The sequence below is a fragment of the Lineus longissimus genome, chromosome 12, assembly GCF_910592395.1.
Source record: "Lineus longissimus chromosome 12, tnLinLong1.2, whole genome shotgun sequence".
Taxonomy (NCBI): domain Eukaryota; kingdom Metazoa; phylum Nemertea; class Pilidiophora; order Heteronemertea; family Lineidae; genus Lineus; species Lineus longissimus.
Window position 1 is genome coordinate 14,308,902 of NC_088319.1, and position 16,254 is coordinate 14,325,155.

The 16,254-nt window shown below is 39.2% G+C and overlaps 1 protein-coding gene across 6 annotated transcripts in view; it reads right to left on the reverse strand.

Annotated features, from left to right (window-relative positions):
• LOC135497377 (voltage-gated potassium channel subunit beta-2-like) overlaps positions 1–16,254 on the reverse strand; it is a 38,712-nt gene that overhangs the window by 4,841 nt on the left and 17,617 nt on the right. For 2 of the 6 annotated variants that reach the window (XM_064787224.1, XM_064787229.1), the window contains 14 exons: positions 13,068–13,105; positions 12,016–12,095; positions 11,545–11,589; positions 11,323–11,367; positions 11,040–11,083; positions 10,767–10,853; positions 10,254–10,280; positions 7,582–7,667; positions 7,199–7,319; positions 6,658–6,752; positions 6,178–6,298; positions 5,650–5,738; positions 4,245–4,351; positions 1,561–1,614 (listed from right to left, as the gene is read on the reverse strand). In XM_064787224.1, coding sequence (XP_064643294.1) covers positions 1,584–1,614; positions 4,245–4,351; positions 5,650–5,738; positions 6,178–6,298; positions 6,658–6,752; positions 7,199–7,319; positions 7,582–7,667; positions 10,254–10,280; positions 10,767–10,853; positions 11,040–11,083; positions 11,323–11,367; positions 11,545–11,589; positions 12,016–12,095; positions 13,068–13,105 — 1,016 coding nt within the window. In that variant the 3' untranslated portion in view covers positions 1,561–1,583. The remainder of the gene's footprint in view (positions 1–1,560; positions 1,615–4,244; positions 4,352–5,649; positions 5,739–6,177; positions 6,299–6,657; positions 6,753–7,198; positions 7,320–7,581; positions 7,668–10,253; positions 10,281–10,766; positions 10,854–11,039; positions 11,084–11,322; positions 11,368–11,544; positions 11,590–12,015; positions 12,096–13,067; positions 13,106–16,254) is intronic. The other 4 variants (XM_064787225.1, XM_064787226.1, XM_064787227.1 and 1 more) reach the window with 4 other exon arrangements.

The window sequence follows — 16,254 nt, forward strand, 5'->3', positions numbered from 1 at the left end:
AAAGAGAGGAAAGAGAAGGATTAAGATCTTATGTGCTCTTAATTTCTGCATTCTTTGTGTTTGTGTGTTGTCTTTTCTTGTCAGGGTAGCCTAACAGGACCACTTACTTAATTGTAGACCTGGGTCCTTTCAACTCTCGTACAGACAATTGCTGCATTTATGGCATCCCTGCCCAAATGGAACTAGACATCAAGTAAACATTTCAGAATTCTACAAATAACTCTATGAGTATTGACAGATATCGTTTTTAGAACAAAAATGAATACACCTTATTGTATGTACCTTTATGAAATGCAGTCCAAACCGGTCTGCCTTTATACTTTGGAGCATTCCATACATACAACATACCTATGTATATTTGAATCAAATGGTTTTTATATGTCATAGCAGCAGTAGAGTAAAATTTCAAAATAAACTTGTATAATAAATAACCAGCACTGTATAGTTTGCCCAATGATAAATGAGTAATGATCTTTTAATAGGACTCGTTCATGCACAAAATTGGATGCAACTCTATAAATCAATCACCTTCTTTCAAATTGCTTATGATATTCTAAACAATGCAGTTAGTTGTCAATCTAATATGCACTTCAATAAATCAAGGCCAACTCTCAACTTGTGCATGCCCTTATCAATTTGTGCTGCATGAACAAGAAGAATCTGAAGTTATACGGCGATACATTGACTTCCCATCTCATTCTCTCCGTTCTATTCCCGCAATTTTGTCAAAGTCCCCCAACAGTTTCTGCGTTACCGTCATGACGTTATGGTACGTCATTCAATCCCATCAAGTCTAGCGGATCGCCCCGAGTATCCCCATCCTAACTTAAATAATAGTTTAACAACACTTTGTTAATGGTACAACTCAGTATATGTACATGTATAAGCCTAGAATTTCACAGGAACTGTCATGAATTTACGGCTAATCTGAAACTGAAGTCATTTGGAATGACACCATGCACTTTGCCAACTGGCCTAATCTGGTGATGTTCCTTGTGACACAGATAAAGTTGAGTTTCAACAAGGAGTTGTATTTCGAGACAGCACTGGAAGTAAATCTTGGGAGATTAGTATCTGAGGATGATCTGCAAGCTGGAACAGAATAAAACCAGTATTATCAGCGATTATCTCAACGAAATTTGAACTTAGAGATCAATGGGGGAAGGGGGGGGGGGGAAAAGTGAGTTGAAAGAGTTGAATTGAAACAGGGTGTGGTGAAAAACTTAACCAACACCATGCAGAATCAAATCGAAACATGGATTTGGGACCGGGTAGTCAAGAATTAATGTTGTGGTCAATCCCTACACTGCTGACGGTATGGCACATACGGAAATGGGAAGGACTGGTTTGTGGAAAAAAATGTTATACTGTTTGTGAGTCTCAAAGACGGCCATTGGATATTAAGTTTGGAACTAGGGGTCTTTCACGCCATGCACTCTGAGGTGCCGGGTCAAGGTCACGTACACTACAGTATTCACCCTTTGAAGCTAAAACTTTCCCTGTCATGCGCCATTCACAAAAATTTTGTTTGAACTGTTCAAAATTCCGCTTGCTGATTACCTCTGAATAACACAATCACATCTTTAGTGGTGCTTCTTTTTAGCTGCCAGCAACCTGCAAGGTCAAAGTTCAAGGTGAAGGTCAATTCCCAACTGCAGTGTATTTCAGTGCTGAAATACACGTGTGAAATGACAATGTCAAGGAATTGTGAGACAACACAAAATGATGCAAAAACTTCTGAAAAAAAGTTACCATTTCATTCCTAAGAACAAAACAATCCTAAACCACATGGGGTCAACTATATTGCGGTGTTGGTCAAGTTTTACACCTTATAATCATCGTTGCAATAGTGTGTTATTGTTTTAAGGAGATTGAATAACTGTGGACATCAGCATTTTGGCCGAGTTTCTTTTTTTCACAATTTTTCATGCCATTTTCCCTTGAGCCTTCCATTCTCAGTATGCAAAAGAGAAAAGCATTGTCAATCAATCAAACGACACGTCTAATAGGATCCTGTATTGCTACATGTAGTGCTATTTTGTCCCAAGTCCCAAGTCCCAAAACTTTCCAGGCCTACTCTGCAGAGAGAATACACCGGCATACATGTATGTAATCAATTGAATACTTGCTTGGGAAAATGGCATTGAAGTTATTAACTTCAATAAAGGTGAAAGTTCAAGGTCAGAAATCAAATCAAATTGGGGTCAAGGACAAAGCTTTAAGAACTGGGTAACAATGTCTTTATGTGTGGAAAATGTGGTGTGTAGCATCATGGGTATTTTGGCAAAGACTGGGGTCAAAAGTTATAACTCTGCTCCGGCAGTGTGCCGTGCCTTCTACTCACTAAGTCTTAGCGCCTTTTTTTCTTTGGCTGTTGGAGTAGCCTGTGGATGGTGAAAGTGTTTTCTAGCAATGATTTATAATGGCATAATGACAGAACATCTAATAGCATAAAAGCATCAAATGGCAAACTAAATAAAAGCAATGAAATATGTGAAGGACCTATCATGACAATTAAGAGGAGGAAGTAAATTGGTCAATCTCAGTTGATTCTCCATTTGAAGTGTTTTCTACTGCATGACAAGTTTTGTCACTAATACTGGCATTATCTTAACTTGACAACAAACTTCTTGTCCTAAGTTTCTCTGAAACTGATGTTTGCCCCCATCCCAATTGTAATGAAAACCAACTCAGAAAGAGAAGATATGAACACAAAGATGACTCATACATAGCAATATGATTTCAAATCCGTTAATGTTTAGAGAGGTTTGCAATGACACACACTTTGAGTTAGGTTGTAAACACTTTTTGCTTGAAGTTAGGTGTGGTAAAACTTGAGATGTGTTAGGTTGATACAAAGGTAGATTGGTAATGGTGTGTTGACTGGAAGTCTGCAGGATAAAACCTAGTAAGGGGAAATGGCAGGCTGGACTTTTATCATCTCTTGACTTCAGGTAATGAACCCAGGGAGGAGGGGCACTCTCAAATACACATGTAGACCACCCTTTTACCCTTGGCTTTTTGACAGACCCCTCCACAGGGTAAAACAATCCCATACCCCGTCTCTGGTATATTTCCATCCCCAATCCCTATTGCTGGCATACACTCGCATACACAACCCCTCACAGGTATTCATGTATCTCCAACAACTTGAGTTTGGGGAAATATGACTTAATATAACTCAATGTGACAATGTAATCTGCAATTGTTCACAAAAATATCAGATTCCAAGTTAGTTTAAATTTCATCACTGCAATCAGAGACCTTCTGGAGGCAGACCGTTGATGGCTCCTGAAACAATATGGGAATATATGCAAAATAAATATTCAATGATGGTAAGGGGGAGCTCAGAGAAGAACAGTAGTCAATGTCATATTGTAAGGAGCAGGAGTAACCTAGCTTTTGGCATATCAGGGTATGGTTAATAGAAATGCTTTCTATGGACTGAGAGTGGTGCTGAGCTAGATATTCTGGAGATGAAAATGAAGGAAATATAAGAAGCAAATATTTCAATTTTTTGAAGTTTTAGTGAGAAGTCTCCAAAGCACTTCTCCATTACTTCAGTCAGGTTGGTTAGATTTTTTTAATTTCTTGTTTCATCGCGCTTTCTCAGTCCAATAGACTATTAATTTCATCCTAGTTGATAAAAATAAACAAAAACATTTCACACCATTCCCTAAACTATTTAATGCTGATTTTTATCAACTCGGTTTGAAATTGGTTTTCAAACAAATTTTATTAGTTTAACTCAGTTTTTTTAGCATGCTAAATAACCTATGATGGAAAACCCTCAAATAAGGAAGAGATGTGTTATGTGCAGTTTGGTGTGATCTACGATCTAATTAACTTTAAAATTAGTAGAACTCAAGACTATATGTGGGAAGATGGTTGCATGTTCATCAAAGAATTACTAGGCCTATTTCATATGAATGAACTGAAAAGTGATAGAGATAGAACTGAAGTAGCAGAAGAGAGAGGTATTTGTAAAGGCATTCAAATTTTGGTAATTTTTAGAAGAAATTTTGTGTGAAAATCTAGGTCAAATTTAAAACCTTAAGAAATGTTTTCACTGAAAAGAGTAACCATGCAAGTAATTTGAACACAACTTCGAACCAAAAAATGAAGGTTTTCCATCACTGCTACTTCTCTCAGTCATGTCACTATTTGATGCCGCAAATAGACTGGACACAAGCATTGTGGCGACTTCTAGGGGGCAACACGCAAACCTGAATATTGTTACAAACCAGGCCTGGTAGCAGCGGCAGACTTTCGGCGGCGGTGGCCGAACTGGTTTGTTTGCGAGCAGTTTATCCAGCTCCTTCATTATTTTAGGGACAAGCTTAGGGACCAACTGTGAAAAAAATGGAGAAATTGAAATTATATCTTTCAGAATTCTTAATATCCCCTTGCCAACTGTTTATTTTATCGACCTGTGTTGTATATTCACATGGAAAATTGAAATACTGAAAAAAAGTTACAGTCTTACAAATCACACAGCATATAAACCATCTTGTAGATCAACAAAGCATGCTTTTGTTGCTGAAAGATTGCACCAAACTTTTACCGTAAAGAATTTTGATGCTGAAAAGAAGAAAGCCTCAGGGAGCTCAGTTTTCACTTGTGCAGAAGGAACTGAGGGATAGCAACACTGAGCCTAGGGTACAGCATACATGAATGAAGATGACTTTTCTATAAAGTGTGATTTCAGACTAAGCCATTGGCCTTTTACTCGAGACCAAAACAAACCAGGCAGGACCAGCCCAGGCCGGATCACTGCTCACACCATCATGAATGACATGAGTCTCGTTATGATTCAAGTATGTACATCGAACCAGCCACACCAGGTCAGATCACATTCATGCACGTTTACATGAGTTCCATCATGTCTTTAGAGAGCTTACATGTAGGTACAAGCTGGCAAGAAAGATAAGTCATTAGTGGTGCTGCTTGGCGACGCATTTAAGAACAAATTGACGCTAGGCTACAATTGGCGTTTTGTTTACAGAAGGAGGCTAAGCGCATGAAGAAATTCTCCAGTCCTCAAATCTTTTGATGGTTTATGTTATAACGCGTGCTGTTTGGATGTGTTCTAGGGGAAGGAGAGAGGAGCACTGCAGGGAATACCAACAAAAGCAACACAGGGGTGAACGACTACTTCTGGCCAGCCATGAAGTAATCACACATTTTGGCAAGTGGGGGGTGGGGGGGGGGGCAGTCGGGCACAGTGCAATGTGGCAAGGCATGGAGTGTGCAATGCATTACACAGCTGAGACTTTACTGCAACTTATGTGCTGGTGTGACTCTCTTCAAACTTTTCCAAAATATTCAATCCTGTATCAGAAATAATAGGCTTAACACTAACAGGTTGATGGGGAGATGGAGAGACATCAACAAATTGATTGGAAAAGCTCCCAGAGAAAAAACCGGCTCACATGTCAAGTTGTGCCAAAACTCTGCCACACAGGGCCTGATCAGGGATTGAACCTGGGTCACATAGGTGGCAAGGACGGGTTGAACGCTGAGCCAGCAGCCGGCTTGAACATTACTTAATGGAAGGCCCTACAGGTGACAGAATACAGTATACAACCTTTCAACTGACAAATATTTTGCCAAATTTACCGAAGTTGGAAACATGCTGCTTTGACTCACCTGTAATGCCTGCATATTTTCATACAACTGGTCGACTGAAGCAGCCCCCAGTAGGACACAGTGAACGTTATCATTCTTCAGGCACCATGCTGGAAAAAAGACATTAAGGAACATGATGATGAAATTTAGAAACCAGCTTTACCTGTAAGCTGAAAATTGAATGCAATTCTATCAAACCTTCAACTGGAAATCGACCGTTTATCTTGTTTTATTTACAATTAATTTAGAATTAAATTGAATATCGGTACAACTAAGTAAGTTCTGTTATGATTCTGTCAAATGCAACTGAAATCCGTTCGATTCTTTCAGCCTGGCACAGCAGTTTCATCTTTGTGTCCTTGAACAAGACCCGCTCTCCATTGCTTCTCTCCTTGCTGGCTTGCCTGGGAAGTTAATTTGTGATTGGCAAGCATCTTCTTCAAAGGAATCATACTCCTACTCGCTTTATGCCACAGCAACTCAGACAATCTCTACTCTGATAACTTTGAGCAACAGCCTATCCAATTTTTCAACTTTAAAGACATTTACCAATAGCAAGCTGACTAAGAGAACAACCAAGACGATCTGCGATATTTGCAACCTCTCGTAATTTTGCTTGTTGTCGTCTTCCCTCTTCTCCGAGTATCTTGTCCTTTAGCCAGCTGTATCCCTGGAAGTAGAAGATAAACATTGGCTTAACACTAACAGGTTGATGGAGAGATGCATGGGGAGACAACAAGAACCTCCCAGCAGACACCAATAGCAGGATACCCGCTCTTATTGGTGCAGTACTTTTGGTCCAATATGGGTCATTTCAATACAACCTGACCTCTGTTATCAGGACACACCCTAATGAAAAGCATTTGTCTATCCAACATTGCTTAACTTCCTCGATGAAGGGACAAATGCACCAACCGCAAAAGTGTAACGGTATCCTCAATAGCCAAACTGCTCAGGCAAGGCTTGCAATCCTTGACTAACATCTTGACAGCTTGATTGATTGATTGATTGATTGATTGACTGACAAACCTTGAGGGCCGCCCTTGAGTATATTGGTACGCCATCATCATATTTTCCAGTCAGTATGCCACAGGCTAGTGGAGACCATGTCATAGTGCCTATACCTAGAAAAGGAAAAAACCCAGTTATAACTTACTTTTTCATCATCCAACTGAAACTAAGGAGGCTACTTTCCTATCTATTTTTATGGCATGATGACCTACTCATCATTACAGTGTAGGAATTCAAATGCCTGTCGTACAGACATGAAAAAGTTTGTAAGACAACATTATGTTTTGGCAATGTATCGGGTATGCAAAAGGCTTCAGTTTGGGTGAAATTCATTCAGTCTTGTATACCGCCTGATGAGGGTTCGAGCGAACCGAAATCGATCGTGGAATATGTATATAGTGTAAATAAACGTCTACATCATGAAGATGTTAGCAACTTTCATTGCGTATATATGGTTGTATTCTATGAAATCATTGGATACTTTTCAAAACCAACACCCCTTATAATGTCCTGACAAAAAGGTTACAAGGTTACTACAACTACTACAACAACAGCTTACCTATTTTATTGTACAATTCAGGCATTTGAATCTCGACCTTTTCTCTTTGGAATAGATGATACTCAGCCTGTTCTGCCACTGGTGGTATCAAATTGAACTGACGCGCCACAGAATAAGCCTCCTGAAACATGATATAAAGGATCAAGGCATGTTCCAACGTACTAAATACTAGGTTACTGAGTAAAGTGAGAAGCTTGAAACTTAAAACTGTACACTATGATAGGCCTAGCAATGCTCAGTGAAATAATGTCCAGGTTAGCTTCTAAAAGCTTAGCTAATGCAATGTCAAATTCCAGTACCAGAGCTGCATGTATTGATTGTAGCCTTTGAATACTAACAGATTGGTTGCAAGATAACTAGTAAACTGTAACTCTTCAACTCACCATGATTTCCATAGGACTCCATCTTGAGGTACCCCAGTACATTGCCCAACCCTGGTTGATCACGTGGGTGAAGGCTCGGACAATCTCTGCAAATAAACAACAAATTATTACTAAGGTGAAGCAAATCTCAAAATAAATTTAGAAAGTTGCTGAGGAAACATTTTGATTAATTAGAGATTAAAGCGGAAATTTCAGGGGCTGGAAGACTACTTTGGAGAAGACGGCATCAAGAATATTAATAATCCTTCATAGACAAAAACCCATGGAAAATATGAAGGAAATTCTCTTTTTTCATCAGCATTTTTTCAATAAATACCACAGTGGAAATTTAACTATAAGTTCTCGAAGGGTTAATTTCAATTATGTATAGAATGCTGGCGGCCACCTGCAACTAAGAGCAAGGCGGCTGCTAATCATGTTTCAAGTTTCAATTGGGGCTAGATACCCAAATAAAAGATCACCACATATCAACATTATGAATTATTTAGCATTCAATGAAATTCTATCATCATATTTTGCCAGGAGCGCAGTCAGGCGGAAGTTTCATTTGCATTGTGATAGCTATTCTATTTGTAGCTGTAGCATTGCCACAGGAATAATATATCAACATCTGAAAAACTGTCACGAATATTCCATTTTCATGTAACATTTTTCCTCAATTAGCTGTTACTTCATATAACAACATTTCTTAGCAAACACCCCTAAGTCTTATCTTCCAAATGAAATTTTAAAAAATTTTGATACAGGAGATTTTTTGGATTAAAATTTAACACATCATGTACACAGTGTTATTTCATCAACAGATTTAATTAACTTGAAAAGCCTATGGGTATTTGACTATACGGCATTGTGTGCTAAAAGCACTGAAAACTGCGACAGCATATTTGATAAGTTATTTATTGGGAAATATAATGCCAAAGGTAAATACTTTATTTAAAACATTTAGCAATTTTTGTATCAAAAGTTAAACAGAAGTATGGGCATCTTGGTAATTCCAGGCAGAGATATTTATATGATTTAGCAAAAGTTTAATCAACAAAAATATTGCAAAGGATTTAAAAAGCCATTCCCGGGTACTATCATCAATATAAACCAACTTTTCCTACTGCATGTGACCTTTGGCAAGCTACTTTTTGGTTTTAAGCAGTTTAGATCTGTTTCCCGGAAAATTGGTGTAGAAAAGTGCATTTGAGCATGATGTGAATAGTGCAATAGAAGGTACAATCATTACTCTAAATCAAGGTTTGAATCCCTGATATCATTCAAGAAGGTTTCACCTAGATAGGGAATAAGATGAAAGTGTGTTGACATATTCAGATAAGTCATATAAGTGAGAGCTACTTAAAATGATTGTTGCAGCGTGTATACTTTAGATGGAGAAATGATTGAGTCAGCACCCTGCATGCAGATTTGGCATGCTGAAAAGTGAGGCTATTCTTAAGTTATTATTGAACTGGATTGTGTATAATTGTCTGAAGATTGAAAATTCAGATGGTGAAAAAGATTTTTACAATTTCCCGATGAATCCAGGGGAGAAGTAATACTGAGCTCATATGATGGTCAACATGACACAGGTAAAACACAACACATTCAATAAAGCCACACCTTCCAACAACCAATCAGCAATCACGTGGGAAGCCAACCAGGCAGACATTCATGCCTTACAATCAAGGTCAATTCTCAAGGTCACAGCCTTGGCCAAAGGTCAAGGTCACTTCACAACAACATTAAAGGTTAATGTCAGCCACAGACACCAGTTGTTAATACCAAGGTTACCAATTCACCACCACAATACTGTCCAACAATACCAAGCTCCCAGCAATCACATAGATGAATCCCAACCTCCACAAACATTCCGAAACCACAATGCAAAACAGACGAACCAAATGGACCACATGACTCCCTCTCCACACCTCAACAACACACACTCATCAGGCAGTAAGCAGGATGCCCACACTGACACAGATGGAATAGACAGACACACAAATGCGCAGGCTGCAAATGCACCACAAGTTTATTCATGCAAATGTAAGACTGTGATCCCCATGTTGAGTTTGAAGAAGTTGGGAGGTGTCTTGCATGGCAGTCACATGAATTACCTTGTGGCACAGCTTAGGAGGAGCTAGTATCCAACCACTCCTTCATATCAGTCACCAGTATTTCACTCAGCTCCATACAGCATTGGATCATGACTAGGGTATCAATAGATTTTTCTGACTAGATTTAGGCCTGAGATACAGGGTGGTCAGGAGAAAGTGATTTGGTTGACACCACATCATGACACAGTACCAAGGAATTGACTCCACCAAGCAGATAGTACAAGTATGGTTCAGGTTCTGCATTGAGAAGAAATTAGTTTCATAATGCTCAAGGGAGTTCAGAACATTCTACCTACAGAGAGCTAACCAACTGTGTTCCAGGGCTACTTGCAGTGTTACTAGAGTTATGGAACATTTATTATTGTTAAAGAGGGTATGCTGGGTCTATGACAGTTTTTTGCTACCAGTCTCAAAGATATGGTGCCACAGGTTAATGGAGTTTCCTTGACTAGCTTTGGAGAAAAGACCCTCAATCCTAAGAGAAGGAGGGTCAACTAGAGTGACCGCGGCCAATCCACCAAGGCAAAATAAAGCAAATACAGCCTGACTGGTCGATACAATGTACGTGCTCACCAAGAGTGGCCAGTGGGGACTTTTCCGCTTGAAGAAAGAAAACAGGGTTGCATAATGAAAAGAAGAGGATCAAAATGAATCGAGGGGAGAAAATGATGAATGCATCCTGTTCTTATACATTTGATTCAATCAAAATGTTGACCAAAGGAAATCACCAAATTTGTAAGTCTTGTAGGAACTTCGTGTGATTATTGCCTTGCAATAAAAATCACTTGACAATGCCAGTTACCATGGTGAACATGAGCTGGTAACCCTGACAACAGCAACATCAGCAGGGAGTTCTGTTGCCATGGTAACTTAACATTTCAATTGTTACAATGCATCATTTTGCAGTCGTATTACCGAGCAACCATAGCAAAGACAACTTGGTAACCTTGGTGATGGTACTGGCAGTGTATACGCAAGGAATACTGGTTGCCATGACACCATAGTTACCTTTGTTTTGGAAACCATTGTTACCATGGTGATATAGATTACCATGGCAACAAGGGTTGCCAATGTTAAAATACTAACCTTCAGTTGGAGTGTGTGGGTCTGGCTTATTTGCGAAAACAATATCTACATAATCAAGCTGGAGTCGTTCCAAGGAGCTCTTCAATCCTGGAGAAGAAAACAGCACTTAAGTCATTTGCGGAATTTATATCTTTTGGCAAAGTAATAAACTTGATTCAATTAACCTATAAAAGAACAATCAATATTTGACTCCTCTTTTTCCTGCTGAGCGTATACATCTGAAAGATGTTGTGTTAATAAAACGCAGAAAATTGCCATAGTTTGGAAGTTTACCTTCTATAATATGTTTTCTGGAGAGGCCTTTTTCTGTCTCAGCTCTGCAACAAAAGCACAAGATGATAAAATAAGATCAACATTTGAAAAAGTTAAAGTTTTTCATTTCAAAAAGTTGTAAAGGTTATTGAAATCCAACCACCATGAAGAGACATGGGAATATGTCCGTAACAGAAAAGTATCGACTATCGGTTCAGCCGCAAAACTACATTCTTGCAAGCCCAGTCTAAGTTTCTTGAACGTACTGACCTATGGAAATTGCAGTCGTGAAAACAATACTTACTTTCCACCCCAGAATATCTTGGTGCATATGATGAAGCTGGATCTCCTGAAAATGATAATTTGCATAAGTAAAGATGTGGCGCAGTCTAGTGACTTTCATTACAAATACCTGCAACGTAGAAACATTGTCTGGGGCAAAAACCACTCACTACAGCAACATGCCATATAATCAAACCAGTGTATTTCGACATGATTGTTACGATATCTTCAGAAGAATTCTCACCTCCAACACTTTTTCTTCAAGATTTTGCCCAATACGATTTCTGCCCTGGAAAAAAATCAAGAGTCATTTCATGAATCGTTGGCAAACTTACTAATATCACTTGGGTAACTTTGGTCATGAGGTAAACACAAAAATGAGCATCTGCACGACATAGACCATCGGGCCAACCATGTTTGACCTTCAATGATGATGATGACGATGATGATGAAGATGAAGATGAATTTTTCAGGCAATATGAGATCAAAGTGATGGTGAGGGAAGCAAAGCCCTTATCATGAATCCTTTTTCTCTTTGAGGTCAAACTGGCAGAGAAATTTCTGTTAATACCATACATCTAGTGCAATGGAATCTACTAGGGGGCGTAGTGAGTCAAGGTTTTGACACTAGAAAATGTATGATTGAGCTGAAACAATGGCAGCAAACATTCTGTATGACGTCATGTTTTCCAGGCTCAAATGAACGCAGACTTACTTCCCAGCTGCATAGACTTCTGCTGTGTCGAATACGTTGATGCCACTCTCGTATGCCAACGTCACCATCTCCTCTGCCATCTGGTGGACAAAATAGAATCAAACTTTGAAAAATGGGTTAGAAAAAGTGTCAGGAGGAAATAGCGCTCTGCCCTTAGGCACTCAGTCATGATGGTAAAATTCACAAAATTAGCGAAATTAAAACGCCCCGCAAATATTTGCTGTTTATAGCATTTGGTGGCAGTCTTTCTCTGCATCTCCGCTACTGACATGAGCCAGTCCTGCAAATCTGATGGATCCTTTATGCAGGGTCATTCGCCAACAAATCCACACCATTCATAAAACTGTCTAAATGTTTCCATAGCAACGGAAGAACCGACACCATTTGGCTCACCAATGGTATTGAAAAGGTCAAAGGTCATGGAAAAATTTATATCATCCAGTCCACATGGCTTGAATATCGAAGCACACATGGGCCATTTTGTGTCGTGGGGATCTGCACAACATGACATGGCAAATTTAACATGAAAATTTCAGGCCAGCCCTGATTACATACGGTCTGGAAGCAGACGGACAATCCTTTGGGAGAATTTGTACCAGTTAATGGACAAGCGCTTGCATTACACAATTTATGCCATCAAGGACCTTGCATTATTTCAACGATTTAGCCCGATCCCTGACCTTATTTTTCTGATTGCGAAATGATTACTCTAATTGTTTGTAATAATGTCTCATTGGTCAGTCCTCAACTCGTTTGAACATTTTCCTGTGTCTACAGTATTTCGACCAAACTAATGTTAATGGGACTTTCAGAGAGGCTGTGGCCAAGTTAAGAGCTGATATAATGTTAATGGGACTTTCAGAGAGGCTGTGGCCAAGTTAAGAGCTGATGTAATGTTAATGGGACTTTCAGAGAGGCTGTGGCCAAGTTAAGAGCTGATATAATGTTAATGGGACTTTCAGAGAGGCTGTGGCCAAGTTAAGAGCTGATGTAATAAACCTATTGTAGGATGATGATCGGGATATATGAGACATGCCGGTACATGAACATACCTCATCTGTGACTTGTGCCCCAAACGTCACCCAGGTGCCTGGAAAGATAAACAGAAAACAACATTAGACCGAACATGCAGAAAACTTAAATCATTAAAAATCTCCTACTTTTAAGATCAGGCCGTGTTGCAGCTTTATAAACAGATATCATGTTGCATGCTGAAATACATTTTGACGATAAAATGCAATAAGGTTTATCTGTTTTTAGTCACATCATAGATTGATTGTGATGGAACCAATCTAGCATTGGTTACTCAATAAAGCTTTGATAGTGATTGATGAACAATTGACTGGAAACTGGAAAAAAATTGTGGCTTTAATCTCCCTGCTATATGAGAGGTAAAGGCTCTGTCAACTGTTGTTGCATTGAAGGAAAGTATTTTAATGGACAAAACAGCACATGGGATGATGGTTTGATCCGGTCACCCATAATATCATAAAGGAATAAACAGGTGGGTGGGGGGGGGGGGGGCTAATTCTGTGATGTCAGACAGGACAGAACTCACATCAGAATTATCCACCTAGGTCAAATAACCATGGCAACAAAACATCGCAGTCGGACTGGAAATCATCTATTGTTGATGTCACGTTCTGACTATATATCATTTTGCGACCGTAATAACTGGATTCTGCATGGCCCATAAAGCTAACGACAACTTTGGCAGCTTCATCACATCAAATATTTAGTGTCCTGTTGCAGTTATGACAATTTTGTGACAAAATTGTTGCTATGGTAACTGCCATATCTGGGACGAATGCAGCAGATTGGCAATGATTGCAGCTACCTATAGGGTAGTTTTCAACTTGGATATTGGGTGTGCGAAAAGTATGACACTCGCCCATCTCAGTTGGTAAACCTGCTTTGTGACACACTGTACATTTCATATCCATTGCAACACCTTCCATCTCAGTCCCTAAACCTATACCACACTTTCCATTTTATTGATGATTTCGTATTCTGAACAGTGGCGGATGACATGAAGGTGATAGGAGAAGCATTCCAAGGCGGCGCGTTGAATATTAAACATTCTGGTGGTCTTGGACTATAAGGATGAAATTTCTGAGTCAGAGATCCAGTCTGTTGTTGTACAGTTGAGTTAGCAAAGGCATTTTCCAGGATTTCTTACAGTTCTATTCACTAAAAACCTTGCTTGCAGTGCAAAACACTTCATTCCTGAAACTCATTATCGACAGGCTTTCTGCTCCCTCAGTGAACCGGTCTAGTTCCAGCACTTTCCTAGCTTGAATGAATTAGTGTTTCTATATTCATATGACAATTTCATAATTTTTTTAACATTCACTTCAGAAATAATCAATGCCAGCTGAGCGGTTCGAGATAATCTCTCTATACCAGGTCAGAAGTTACAGCAATTTCTTTGCATAAATCTATTTGGCATTTCCACACTTCCTTTACCTCTTTCATAATTTTTTCAAGATCGGCTTATAATCGATGATCGGTACAGTAATCAAGCAGTGACCAGACTGCCTCGTCTATTCAGTCAGATGATTGCAGATTGAGATGAATGAAAAATGTTCTGTTTTAATTCACCTCCGTAATTGCCTTGCAAAGTTTTGTCACAGAAGAAATCTCAGAGGTGGATCAAATGATATTCTCCCGGGGACCACTGTTGGTGGTGACTAAAGTTAAGTACATGGCATGTTGCAGGCATTGGGTCAAGGGGTACTTTTGAAACCAGCATGCTCTTAAGATTTTATGCCAATTTGGAGCTGTTGGCATGCCGTTTCCGGGAAAGCCATCTACCCAAGGAAAATTTTAAAGTAGCCTATACATGATCTGAGATGCGACTTTAGGTCAATCCTGATGGTACAATGTATGTATAAATTGAAAAATGTTTGCTGCAGTGACCTTGCAGGGAGTCTGGACCCTTCTAAACCCTGGATGTGCACCTGAATCTATGAAAGCATTTTCATATGAATCATAACTCATAACGCATCATCAGCCTCACACATTCTTCTTGTCACTCAACAATCTCTCCATAACATGCCTATCCACCATGTTGTAAGGTCCTACCAACATTAATAGGTTTCTTAACTCCCTTGTAATGTTATGTGTACAAGGTTTCTGCAAAAACCTGATAATGGTTCCAGTATAATTATTCCGGAGGTTGGAGTAATTGTCATGATATCTCCCATCATTCATGCCATCTACAACAAAAGATTGAGTTTCAAAAGGTCAAGTATTGTATGCCTACATGTATCTTGGACAATTGCTTTTTGGTGGGAGGGGAATCATTTATTTAAGAAAAGGTTAATTACAACAAATGCAACTTTAACCCTCAAGGGGCAATTGCTTATACGTGAGTGTAGGCGCAAATGACCATATGGCTTTGGAGCAAATACGATGAATAATTAATTTTGTATAAATGGAGTTGTGGGAATCAATGTGGCAGGCATTTGACTGCAAACAAAGGAAAAGTCAATATCCAATGTCACCGGACTGCTGTACAAATATGAGTGCGCTGGCTAAATATAATAATTTGTAGACAAATCCATCAAAATGTGATTGTGTAATGAAGTGAGGTAAGAAAAGCATGTTGTAACCTCATCATAAGCTATTTCAGAGGGCTGACCCATGAGATTTAAAATTGCTGAGTAGACTAACTGGCAAGCTATTCTCTGATCTAGTATTCACTTAAAGGCCATCAAGCAGCAACTAAATTTACGCTATGACATGTAAGACCTAAAACACTGCTGAATTGGTTAAAAGGTCATGACCTATCAGCAACAGATTTTACAGTAAGACCTGTGAAACACTGCCAGATTGGTTAAAAGTTGAGACCGAGCAGCAACTGATTTTACAGTAAGACCTTAAACACTTCAACATTGGTTAAAAGTCAAAATGAAGCCTGCATGGAAGCTCTTATTTGGTCAATTTGATCTGGAGAGGGAATCCTGCTCTCCATTGGTGGTCTAACAAAAGTCGTTAAACGAGGCAAGAGTGCGCCAGTGAAGCTTTTCTGGTTTAGAAAAAGCAATGTGAGAACCTTGCAATCTGCAGGAGGCCACCACAAACTTGCCTACCTTAGAAAAATGTGGGCCAGTAAAAGTCTGAGCTGGTCGCTGTAAGTTTATATGGAGGCAGAAGATCTTCAATAGACATACCAGGATGAAAATGAAGATCAGAGCTCAAAGATAACTTTTAAGTATAATTATTGGAATCACCAGG